The sequence below is a fragment of the Oryzias latipes genome, chromosome 15, assembly GCF_002234675.1.
Source record: "Oryzias latipes chromosome 15, ASM223467v1".
Lineage (NCBI taxonomy): Eukaryota > Metazoa > Chordata > Actinopteri > Beloniformes > Adrianichthyidae > Oryzias > Oryzias latipes.
In genome coordinates this window covers 10,626,282-10,638,301 of record NC_019873.2, presented here as the reverse complement: position 1 = coordinate 10,638,301, position 12,020 = coordinate 10,626,282, and the positions used below count along the sequence as shown (strand labels likewise).

At 42.2% G+C, this 12,020-nt stretch overlaps 2 protein-coding genes across 2 annotated transcripts; one reads left to right on the top strand and one right to left on the bottom strand.

The window, feature by feature from the left end:
- The first annotated feature begins 4,616 nt into the window (after positions 1-4,616).
- LOC110016496 (2-aminoethanethiol dioxygenase) lies at positions 4,617-6,433 on the top strand. Its single transcript, XM_020709337.2, has one exon. It carries the CDS (start codon positions 4,696-4,698, stop codon positions 5,464-5,466), a length of 771 nt encoding a protein of 256 aa, XP_020564996.2. The 5' UTR covers positions 4,617-4,695; the 3' UTR covers positions 5,467-6,433.
- Positions 6,434-8,872: 2,439 nt separating this feature from the next.
- On the bottom strand, positions 8,873-10,666 carry LOC101164744 (early growth response protein 2b). The gene is made up of 2 exons (XM_004076982.4): positions 10,294-10,666; positions 8,873-10,163 (listed from the first exon to the last, which is right to left on the bottom strand). Exons 1-2 carry the CDS (start codon positions 10,460-10,462, stop codon positions 9,145-9,147), a joined length of 1,188 nt encoding a protein of 395 aa, XP_004077030.1. The 5' UTR covers positions 10,463-10,666; the 3' UTR covers positions 8,873-9,144.
- Positions 10,667-12,020: the final 1,354 nt, after the last annotated feature.

The window sequence follows — 12,020 nt, the reverse complement described above, 5'->3', positions numbered from 1 at the left end:
CACTGTCTAGTGGGTCTAGATGACCCAACTCCCAAGAGAGTAGTACAGATATAGTAGCACAGAGCTGGAAGTGGGTGCCCCCCCCCCCCCCCCCCACACACACACACACACACATACACACACTTTTTTTCCTTTGTCTGATATAGCTGGGCTTTATTTTAGTTTGTGGTTGGGTCTTGGTAGTCTTGATTTGTTTCTTTTATTTCTCTTGAATAGTTAGATTTAATTAGGCTGCTGATTCCGTTGACTCTTCTGGGTTAGTGGGTCAGCTTTTTCCCTGACTTTTTTCATGTTTGGCCAAGGTTCCAATCCCTTTATATTTGTCTGTTTGAACCAGCACAGTAATTATTTCATTTTTGCTTTACATGACACAGACTGTTTATTTACTTTCAATAAACTGTGTTCTTTATTGTCTTTGGTGTGCATTCGTCATGTTGTGGACCTTTTGTGGTTGTTCCCCCAGAACCTAAAGCAGATGTCTGACCCTATAACACTTTGATAACTAAGGGAAAGTTAATAAAAGAGCATCTATTTTGCAAACATTTGGGTTGTCCACCTCAACCTTGCTTTATGAGGTATTTTACCTCCATGTTTAGGATGCAAACTGACCCCTGTGGAATCACATCCACACACAGTTTTTTTTTATTTGCGGGTTATATAAGATTTGCTCCATCGGATTCTGTTTCTGGAAGTTCTGTTCTTTGGAATGCTGAGAAATGTCTGGAATGTTTTCCACCTGAATCAACTTCTTAATGTGGAAATTTTATCTCCAAAGTATTTTGTACCGTGAACTCAAAAGAGATTGAGCAGGTTCTTTTGTAGATTATATTATTGCTTATGTTTTTCTTTCTGTAGACCCCCAAACTCAAGCTACATTCATACCCCCCCTCAGTAACACACATTCCACCGACCACTCCCAATGAAAAGTCCATGTAAATGTGCATGTGCAATTGCAATTGCAATGTTCACGCGTAGCTACGCATGTTTCTACAGCCGTTTTTGGGCTTTACATACAAAATGCACAGCCATTGAACATGCATTGAAAGTTAAACCATATCGAACTTTGACAAATCAGTGACTGGGTGACGTATGGATGGCGTCTTTAATGATTGCGGTTTGTTGTAATTTTATGACATCAAGTTTTTCGTATATCGGAATACAGCTGTGAAAGAAAAAGCCTGGATAAAAAGATTAGCTTCGACATTTTGCACCAAGCCTCTTCCAACTGTAGGTAGCGGACATGCGCTAGTAAACAGTAGAAAAAGAAAGAAGAAGAAGAAGAAGCCCCTCCCTGCTTGTCTGGTGGGAACACAGATTTCAAAACTGTGTGTTTCAACGTGCATCACATAAGCAGCGAGTCCGTAGCTTTAGACCACCAAAACTTTCTTAAGGCTGTTTGATTGAAAAAATGAATTTTTTTACCCTTTTTTGTTACCTAATCCAACAATGAGTGCGTTAACCAACAAATACAGATGCATTTTAGATAACACATCAAACTGAGCAATTTTCTGAAACTCTGCTGTGTTATTATTACTACATCTAAATGATTAAAAGAAAAAAGTAAAAACAGACAATCCAAAAAACTGAGATAACTGAGTAAAATATTTACTTATGAAGCCGATTTTTTTCACTGCTTAAAAGTGTTTTGTTTCAAAATTTAACAGGAATAAATTATATTTTATTTACTTATATTGGTATAAAATTAGTGTAGATGGATTGTACTCGCTCTGTCCTCACACTGATGTTTGTTTTGAACCAAAGCGACAGAATGACACAAACTGTTTAGATATAATCAAAGCGGAACACTTGATCTCAAACTATTTGTGTAATAGATCCAGTCAAGGCTCTCAATGAATAAAGCAAAAGTGGGTCACATTTATTAGAAAGAGGATGGAGACCAGACTTTACACAGCAGCAAACATCGCAGAGCATCTGTCATCTGACAAACAGCAGAATGTTTGTGCTGTTTACACCCATGTCATAAATAAACAAGGTTGCCTGTTTCAGTGTCTGAGAGGCTCAGCCGGACACCAAGCGCCTGTTGCACAACAACAGTTCGCTGTGTTTATTTGATTTGGATAAAGACCCACGCAGGGCATCCAGAGTTTGCCTGCTCATCAGGGTCGCTCTCTGAATCACAGCGTCTATTTTCAGCCTTCACTTCCTGCTAATAAAAGCATGCTGCTTAAGAAGAGCTGTGACGCTGCACGCTGTTACCGCGCACATGCTCAGGCTGCTTTTGTGTCACATTGTGAGTGGGTGGGTGGTGAAGAGGTTGTTATGGGATGCAGAATGGAAGCTGAGAAGCTCTAAGCTGCGTGGGAGAGGGTGATTTCTCCATGGATGGAGATGTTCTTGTCCTTGAGATGGCTGTAGCTTCAATCACATGGTTTGAATGTATTCCTATAGAGGGTGTCGAGGCCAGCCTGACAGGCTGATCAGAGAATGGAAGAGAAAGTATTACTTTCTTGATTCAAATTTATCTTGCTTTTTTCCAGTAAATTATTGTCTATACTAATCCTAGTTAAAGATGAATTTAATAGCAAAAGTGTAATGATCAAAAAGATGTTAAATAACAGAAGTGAAAGCAATACAGTTAGAAACAAGCTAAGGCCTATAAACTGACAAAAAGACTGAGATTTAAGTCAGAAACTAAAAAAAATAAAATAAACTCAAAAGAAATCATGCTACATTATTTTTCACACTATGAGGCACACTTAAAGCCTTTCTTTTTTCTATTTATTGTAATATTATTATTACTTTCAAAAAAGATATTGATTTTTTCCCCCAAAAAAATGGTCCTATATAATGATTGGCAGTACTTTATCAGAAACTCGGCTCTGAGTTGCGAGCCAGACCATTGGTAAGAAGTAAGTCTCCACTTACTTCCCACAATCCCTTTGTTTACACTCTCTCCCTCTAGCTTACAGCCCCTCACAACCCCAACCTAACATTACTGGTGCAAACAATATCCAGACATACGGTTAAGAGCCAGGTGCCGGCTCGGATGAGGAAACGAAGACATTAATGGATTTATTTTTTTGCAAGTGGATTATGGAATATAGTGGACCAAGGAGAGTTTGGCAGGTCCATCACAGTTTCTACGTCACGTCTGAAATCTATATTAAACTGTTTTGTTTTTTTTATCTGCTCCAGATTCACTACGATTTAAATTTTAAAAATTGTCATAACTGCCATTTAAAGCTTGTTTATATATATATATATATATATATATATATATATATATATATATATATATATATATATATATATATATATATATATATATATATATATATATATATATATATATATATATATATATATATATATATGTCTTTCATTGTGAGGAAATTGCTAGAAGAACAAGTTAAAAACACAATTTTCATTAGAGTGGGTGTTCATGCAACCTTGGGTCCAGAGGTCAAAGGTTGTTTTACTTACTAGTGCTTACATTGTTTTTTTAATTAATTATATTGTTTTTGTGTGTTAATTAACTATGGGTGAAATTCTGTTAATTGTTGGTAGAGGGCTCAGCAACTATAAATCATTTTTAAATTAGCATCAGTGTTTGGTAAAAACAACTAAAACAGAATAAATTGAAGCTGTATTATAGGAACCATAACACTAATCTGAGTGACATCCAACATGATAACTTTCATTAAGATGAGATATTTTATTAAGTAACATTGATTTGTGTAACAAATTATTAGTTTTATAGGCTCATTTCATATAAATTTCAGAAAATGTATGTTTCTATACGCCATAAGTATTATATTGATTGTAGACGTCCAGAGTGTTTGAGGTCCAAAGATCCCAGATAAAACATTCCATGGCATGCTGGGTAGTGTAGTGCACCAGCAAATAAATAAACTAACATGTTAATTTTATCTGTACAACTGAAAATATAACAAAAACTAAGATAGTGTGTTTTTAACTATCAAAAATGTGTCTAGCGTTAGGAAGCCGGGAAAGATTTTGTAATCGACTACACTTCCCACAACTCTCGTGGTATGGCTTGGAGCTCTGTGTGGTGCGTACGTGTTTGACACTTGTTTAAAAATGGGGTACTATACTCGAGCAGGCTGAAGGGTTTGTGGGGATGTAATCCCACCCAAGTTTATGAATGCACACGAAAGTGTGCTTTTGCGTTAGTTTACCTACACACAGACCGTTGCGCGGTCACAGTGAAAACACAAGAATGAATGAGCACGTGAAAGACTATAATCTGAGTGAACTGGGCATCGTCAGAGCTGGTTGAAAAAAACAGGACTTCTCACTCCGCTATTATTACACGATATTCTGCTATTTTGAAAATTCATTCGAAAACGTTTGTCTTTTACTCCCAAGATACGAAATTTACTATTGCTTATATTTTATATACTCCAAATTAGAAACATCAAGCAGGGTTTTGAACTTTATTTCTGTGCGTATTTCCGTACAAACACTTTAATTTCATTTCTACGTTTGATAAAAAATATATTGTATGTTTAGCGAAGTTTAGGTAAAAGGGGTTTATCAAAGTTTTTTGAAATACCTGATTATTTTTAAAATATTGTTAAAGTCACTTGAATCACTGAAGTTTCTTCATTATTATTATTCTCCGAGAGGGCGTCTTTAGTATAAACGATCTTTGAGAAGAGCTAGCTTAGTAGCAAACAAACAAACGGCCAGTGGATCCGGGCTCGCTTCGGTATGATACCCGCGGACAGCACCATGAGCTCCATCGTCCAGAGAATAGCTCGACAGGCTCTGGTGACCTTCAGGAGCCCGCCGCGGCTCGGTGAGGAGCCCAACAAAACCTTCCTGGAGAACCAGGGCAAACTGAAGAGCCTTATGACGGAAGTGCGGGCTTCAGACCTGAACCTTGTTCCGCGGAGGTCCGATGACGGCTCCCCGCGTGCCGCCCTCTACCACCCCGGCGCGGCCCCGGTCACCTACATGCATATCTGCGAGACGGACCAGTTCAGCATGGGGGTGTTCCTGCTGAAGAGCGGCGCCTCCATCCCCCTCCATGACCACCCGGGGATGCACGGGATGCTCAAAGTGTTGTACGGCAAGGTCCGCATCAGCTGCTTCGACCGGCTGGAGCGGCCGGCCGGTGGCCCGCAGGCGGCGCCCGCGCTGCCCCCGGCGCAGATGGGCGCGCTGCGGAGGTCGGTGCTGCGCTCCACGGCGGAGTACACGGAGGAGAGCGGCCCGTGCGTGCTCTCTCCCGACCGGGACAACCTCCATCAGATCGACGCCGTTGACGGCCCCACGGCGTTCATGGATATCCTGGCCCCCCCGTACGACCAGGACGAGGGCAGAGACTGTCACTATTTCAAGGTTCTGTCAGAAACCGAGCCGACAGGCCCGGAACAGAAGGACAAGGAGGTCTGGCTCATGGAGATCTCGCAGCCCTCTCATTTCTGGTGCGGTGGGGAGCCGTACCCGGGTCCCGAGGTCAGCCTCTCCTCCAGCTGACTCCCCCGCTGCACGCAGCTTGTTGGATCAGGAAGGCTCCTGGTGGCACCAAAGCCAGGTCGGGTTTGGGGCCTCAGAGACTCTCCGTGAATGCATCATCAGCATCCCCAAGAAGTCTGAGATGATGCAAAGCACACCCCCTCCATCTGATCTGATCATAGACCCCCTGTGTTTGTCCCAATTTCTCTCAACTGACCTCTGCAGCACACGGAGGCCTTCCGGATCTAAAAAGGAAACGACATCACAAAATTCCTAACTGCTAAAGAGGGTCTTTTAACCTTCATTTTTCAGCTTTAATCACCTGAAATGGCTTCCAAAAGACATTTAAAAATGAAGGAGCTGCTTGATTCGTTGGTTTAATCATTCAAGCTTTTAATTTGAAAAGCTACAAAAAGCAGAGCCCTGCAGGATGTGAGGAGCAGGGTGGTTAGGGTGGTTTTGCCAAGAAACGTGCCAGTGCAGGTTAATAGTGCTGCATTCAAGAAAGATCAGAAGGGCTTGTTTTGCTCGTTTCCTGCTTTATTTTTCCATGTTAAATTGACGGGTGGACTTTATTTAATCATCTGTTTCTGCTGCTCTTTGAAATCTGCATGAACAGATTTTGCATCGGTGAATATCTTTGCTCTGCAGCTTCTAACCTGTCTGCTCTTTGGAGAAAGTGATTGGCTCGGTTTTACTAGTCTCCCTGTGACGTTTCCTTCCATCAGCTGTAGAAATGATATGGCAAATTTCTGAAATTGTAACACTTCAAATACCATGTTTTATTGATTTTTTTTTTCCTCTGAGAAGAGCTGCATCCTCAGGGAAGTGCCTGTGACTTGTTTAGCTGATTTGTTTGTTTAAAAGATGTGCACAAAATCAGCCTTTCAGCACAATCTTATAGAAATGAAGGTTCTTTTTGTCTTTGTATAGCTAGGTTGCAATATTAAGCTGTCAGTGTGATTCCAAAATAAAGTTTATGAATGTGTTTAGGTGTCATTTAAACTATTTTAAATATTGAAATGTTTTCTTGTGGGAAAGAAAGTGGGATTTTTTGAGAATTTCGTGTTTCCAAAGTTATAGTGAAACTTTGAAGCTCTCACTGCTGCCACCTAGTGGGGAATAGGAAAAACATCTGGCAAGTGTGTTTTCTCAGGCAGGACTGCTAATCCCAACATTTTTGGACAAATTATCTAATGTTTAAAACCCACTCTGATACTTTTCGGTTTTTTAACATATTCTTGTCGCGTTTCTGTGATGTTAGAGGACATATACCATATTTTCCGCATTATAGGGCACACCGTCAATGAACGGCGCTGTTGTTTTTTTATAGGAAATCGAGGTTTTTTATTTAAGTGAACCTTACAGTGTGGAAAAACGGTATTAAAATTGCATTTCGGAGTATTTCTGGTTTCAAATCACTGTCGATCAGGAGATGAAAGAAATGGAGTTCGTAAAATATTGTATGTGTGCTGTGGGCGGGTCACAAGCTCGCTGCTCTGCTCCATTCTGATAAAAGGGATTTCTCATCCTAAATGTATCTTTTCTTAACTTTCCAGGTTTAGTTTTGAAGCAAAGCTTTAATATTGATGCCTTGTGTGTACTGTTAGCAAAAAGTAGTGCACTGGAAATGTATTCTAATAGGTTTACTCAAGTATAGACCATGTACTTGTAGGATGTATACTAACTGAATAATTCTTTAGACTAGTTTAGAACATTTTGAGTTTACATATATAATATATAGTATACAAAAAGTAAATGTCAAGTATACTGCCTCACTTTTACTATAAATCAAGTACACTTAAATAGACTACTTTTTGCTTAAGATTACTAGTAAAAGTCTATCATTTCTTATGTGTAAAGTATAAACATGATAGTGATTCTGCTTGTTTACTGCTTAGATTCACAGTGACGTCTTTTAAAAATCCATTATAGCTCTGGATGTTATGATCTTACGGTTCTCTTTGTTATTGCCACATAGGCTTTTTTTGAGTGGTATAAAAATGTAAAAGTTGGATTAATAGTATTTCTGGCCTAAATTCAAACTATTTCTACACCTTGCTGACTAGTCAATGGATCGGCACCACAATTCAACTAATAATATGTACTTTCCACAGAAAAGAAGCATCAGTTGCTTTAGTGCTCATTCTGTTTGCATAAAACATCCTAAAAACACAAAGACATCCACGTTTTAGGCTTTTTTTACCCCCCAGTTTGCATGTTTTTTATTCGACTTTCAACAGATTTCAAAAAGGCTGTTCGGTCACCCAAAACAAAAACATCACAAAAAAACAAGCTTTCCTTTATCCTGTTGGCAGTCCTTGCAATGTGTGACCTGTATTAGAACAATAACATTGTGCTGCTTGTATTTGATGGCATCAGTATTACCGCCGGTCTGGTTTTAGGCATTTCCACGCAGTGGCGTGCCACGCTGAAGCCCACATTTGTGAAACTTCTCAGGTGTTTTTTCACATTTTTCTTTAACCCCTTTTTAAAGCAGATTTTTAACTCCAGTGTTGACAATCTTTCGGCTACCGTAACTCTTGAAATGTTTACGCAATTCAAGTCATTCTGAAGCAGAGAAGCAGCCTAGTGCTGATTTGCAACACTTTAAACCATGATTTTCTTTGCTGATTCATGTTGATCGCATTAATGGAAAGTTATGTTGTCATGTTAACATTTTTATTTTGGTGTCGCTAGCGACATCTCCTGTGTTTAAGGGTTAAACGAGCTTGCCTGTGTAAAGATGGTACCCGAAAGTAATAGAAAATCAACAAAAGCGGTAAAACAACTGATTAGGAATACTAGCTTGAACCTCACCTCAAGCAGCCAAGTGTCTAATCATAAAAGTTTTTTAAAACACAAGTTGAGATATTCTTTTTTTTGTTTTGTTTTACAAAAGTCTTACCTGAAAAATAGATAATTTCAAGATTTAAAAAAAAGGTAGCTATTCTCAGTTTGTTGCTGATAAATTATTATTCAGAGAACTTATGCTTCTACTTAAAACTTAATCAGTTTATAAGCTTTGCAGTTAATAATTTAGCTAATGTGATTATTGCAGAAGTATTGTCATCTTTTGGATCCAAGGACATCATTATCCAGGGCTGGGTTGGTCGAGAATCAGCTAAAAGTCACGTGTAAATCGTTTGTAGCTAGCAAGCCACATCACCACCACAACACAGCTAACAGTATAACTTCTTAACGGTTAAAAATAAAGTTTTTTTCATGGACTGAATTTATATGTAGGCAGAGAAAGATTTTGATCAGTTTTAGACATTTCTTAATCATCAAAATAACGCCCTACACCAGTTTCAGACATTAGCATGTCTGCTACATCAGCACGCCAAAGATTCGTGCTCGCCACCTTGCGGTCGGTCGTGGAATTACAGCCCCAAATAAACAAGTAAAAGGTAAACACTGAGGCAACTGTCATTCAGACTGTTTTTTTTGTTTTTGTTTTTACAGCATGGCAGTTAATTTTTAGCATAAATGGGGCCAAGTTGAAACCTCTTTTGTTTTCATTCACAGCTGCTCTATGGAGAGCAGGTTCTGCTCCTCATCCCGCATCCTCCACAAAGATCTCCACCTTTGAATCCCTGAGAGAAAGTTAGGAGTGTTTGGAAACCATGGAACCACGTTCTGTAAACAGTTCTGAATGTTTGGGCGCTTCTGCTGAGATGTCGGTGCGGCAGTCAATGGTTAGGACGCGCAGGCCTTCTTCTCCTTCTGCCTGAGGTGGATCTTCATGTGCCTCCTCCTCTCGTCGCTGCGCGCAAACTTCCTCCCGCACTGCTGGCACGAGAAGGGCTTCTCCCCGGTGTGCGTGCGGATGTGCGTGGTGAGGTGGTCGCTGCGGCTGAAGTTCCTCATGCAGATGCGGCACTGGAAGGGCTTGTGGCCGGTGTGGATGCGCAGGTGGCGGCTCAGCTCGTCCGACCTGGAGAACCTGCGGTCGCAGCTCTCGGCCGGGCATGGGTACGGCCTCTGGTGCACGGGCGTCTTACTGGGTCGGTTCGGGTACTTTCTGGGTCTTAGGATGGGCCTGAGCGGGAGATTTTGGTGGGCGGGGAAGGCGGCGGCCATCGGGCCCTCTGCGGCGGAGGATGGCGCCGCGAGCGTGAAGTTCCTGATAGTGTTGAGCGGTGTGAGGGGCGGGGCCACCCTGAGAGACTCCAGCGGGTACGCCAGGGACTTCCTGTCGGGAAAAGCGGCCTGGATGTCCCTCTGGCAGCTCTGCTGATAAAAGCCTCCATATTCAGGTATGATGGAGAGCAGCGCGCCATCAACAGGTGGTTTGGGGGCGGAGTTATAGGGCTGGTGTTGGTGGTAGGGCCCTGCGCAGGTGGATGGAGCCAGGTAAGCCCCTGCTGTTTGGTCCTGGTACATGTCCCCGCCGCAGGAGTAGGGCGGGTCAGAATGTGGGTGGGGGTGAGGGGGCCCGTACATGTGGCTGATGCCTGGTTGTCCGTGCGCCATGCTGCTTTGCGCCTCTCCTCCTCCTCCTGGTGCGTAAATGCCAGGTGATGCTGCGGGAGATCCGGACACCGCTTCGGGCCCCGCGGTGGTGATGTCAGCGCTGAGAACGCAGACGTCCCCCGGCGTCCACTGCCCACCTGCACACCTGGAGTCCACCGAAAACTTTCCGCTGAACGCCACGGGGTGCGCGCGTAAAGTTGCAACGTACTGTGCCAAGTCGCTGTGGAGCTGCAGACGATCACCTGAGACACACAAACACACACACTCTGTCAGGTTCTGACCTTTTTCATTTTATCATCATCATTATCATCATCATCATCATCATCACATGGACCAAACAAAGGTGAGCCCCAGTAGCTGACAGCCGCTCACCGCCCGCCTCGTTCGGCCTCTCGTCATCCTCCTCCCCAGCAGGCTCCTCTTTGAAAACCACAGCTGTTTGGGGAGTGGGCCCCCCCTCCACCGCGTACGCATCCTTAGGAATGGCGTCTATGATGCTGCGTAAAGACGCGGCGACTTCATCCAGCGCTTTAGCGGCCATTCTGCTGACTGTGAGCTTGCGCTCCAGACGCGCCTCTCATCTCCTTCAAACAGCTCCCAGAAGGCGCTGCGAGGGTTTTAAAGGGAATCTCTGGGGTTCCCGTGACGTCATTCACCAAATATGGACTTGACTTTGGGAAAAAAGGAAAAGAAGGGGGAACTCTTTGGTGGAGATAACCATGACGACGGCCGAAAAAAAGTAATGCAAATGTATTCAAACTCATCCGTTTGGTGGAAATGGTTAATTCTCATCCTTCACTGTTTTTTTTTCTTTTTTGTTTGTGTTTTTAGAAAAAACGAGGAGCGGAGGCATGCGGAATTCCGGCCTCCATAAAAGGATGCTCCGGTGAGGTGACAGGAGCTCCGGCGGCATATATGGCCGTTATCCGGGTGATCGGGGCTGAACGGGGCCGTGTTTGTGCCAGCTGAGCCCACACACTGACTGCGCAGACCCATTTGTTATCCCTGCTGCTTGTCAGGAACAGATCGCTGCTCTGACTGCGCGCGGCTATTGTTGGCCGCCAGAGATAGATGAGGTGATTAGCGGGAGAATAATTATCCAAACAGCTCGTTTCCCCGGAAAGCTGCTTTCCTCGAGCAAAAATGGATCAAATAAAAGTGTTTAAACAGCATTTAGGTTTGATTTTCTTCCAGGATGGGGGGGGGGGGGGGTGTAATTTAATAAATGTAAGGAAAATAAAAAACACAAACTTAAATTTAAGAAAATGTGTATTTCTAGGTTTTTACATCTTGACCTATGTAATAGTTTTCATAGAGGAAACCCTAAAAAGGTTGGAAAACCATGTCTTTATAGGAGACACATTTATGCTTAATGACGCTACAATGGAGTCAAATTTAGTTTCTGAGTCACTGAAGTGAAGAGGTGGGAAAACGTGGATTCAGCTATATGTGCTGCTCTGTTTTTGCACCAAATATTGATGGTTTTTAAATGTGGAAGGAGGAAATATCTTCTCAGCATCAGTCCGTTATGGCTTTTTGAGAAGGAAAGCCATGTTTTCTACTTTTCTGAGAAAATCTGAAGCCATACTTTTTATGGCGACGCCAAAGTGACACACTCTTTGACCTACCATAACTCTTCAACCGTTCATGTGATCAACGTGAACCAGCTGGATTTGACATTTCATCTTGGTTTGGTGCAAAGCCGCTTTTCACCCAGTCAGATTCAAGACTTACTCAGTGCATCAGTGCCCACAACTCAGAGGTGAATTTCTAATGAACTCCTGCCGCTCTGCAGAAACTATGTCCAAGAAAATCACTTTTTTTTAATGTTGGCTAAAAACAGCATGGTCATAATTAATATACCGCTGCTTTTAAAACAGATCAAAAGACGATCAGAGTGAGTCTTTAGGCAATGAACACATTACTACTAAGTCTTGCATATCTGCACAAAGCTGCTTCATGTCTCTTCAGAATCTGCTGGAATTACAGTAATTGCATAAACAGTTGCTGAAGAGTTACAGTAATTGAAACTGTCAACACTGTGTTAAAGGGTTAAATCAGTGGTCATTCCAATTTTAGCTGGACATGACTTTGCGGAT

Excerpts from the sequence above, each read along its gene's own strand:
- LOC110016496 (XM_020709337.2), top strand. The coding sequence starts at position 4,696 with ATGATACCCGCGGACAGCACCATGAGCTCCATCGTCCAGAGAATAGCT.
- LOC101164744 (XM_004076982.4), bottom strand. The coding sequence starts at position 10,462 with ATGGCCGCTAAAGCGCTGGATGAAGTCGCCGCGTCTTTACGCAGCATC. Across the intron at positions 10,164-10,293 it reads GAGGCCGAACGAGGCGGGCG|GTGATCGTCTGCAGCTCCAC; the intron begins GTGAGCGGCTGT and ends TGTGTGTCTCAG.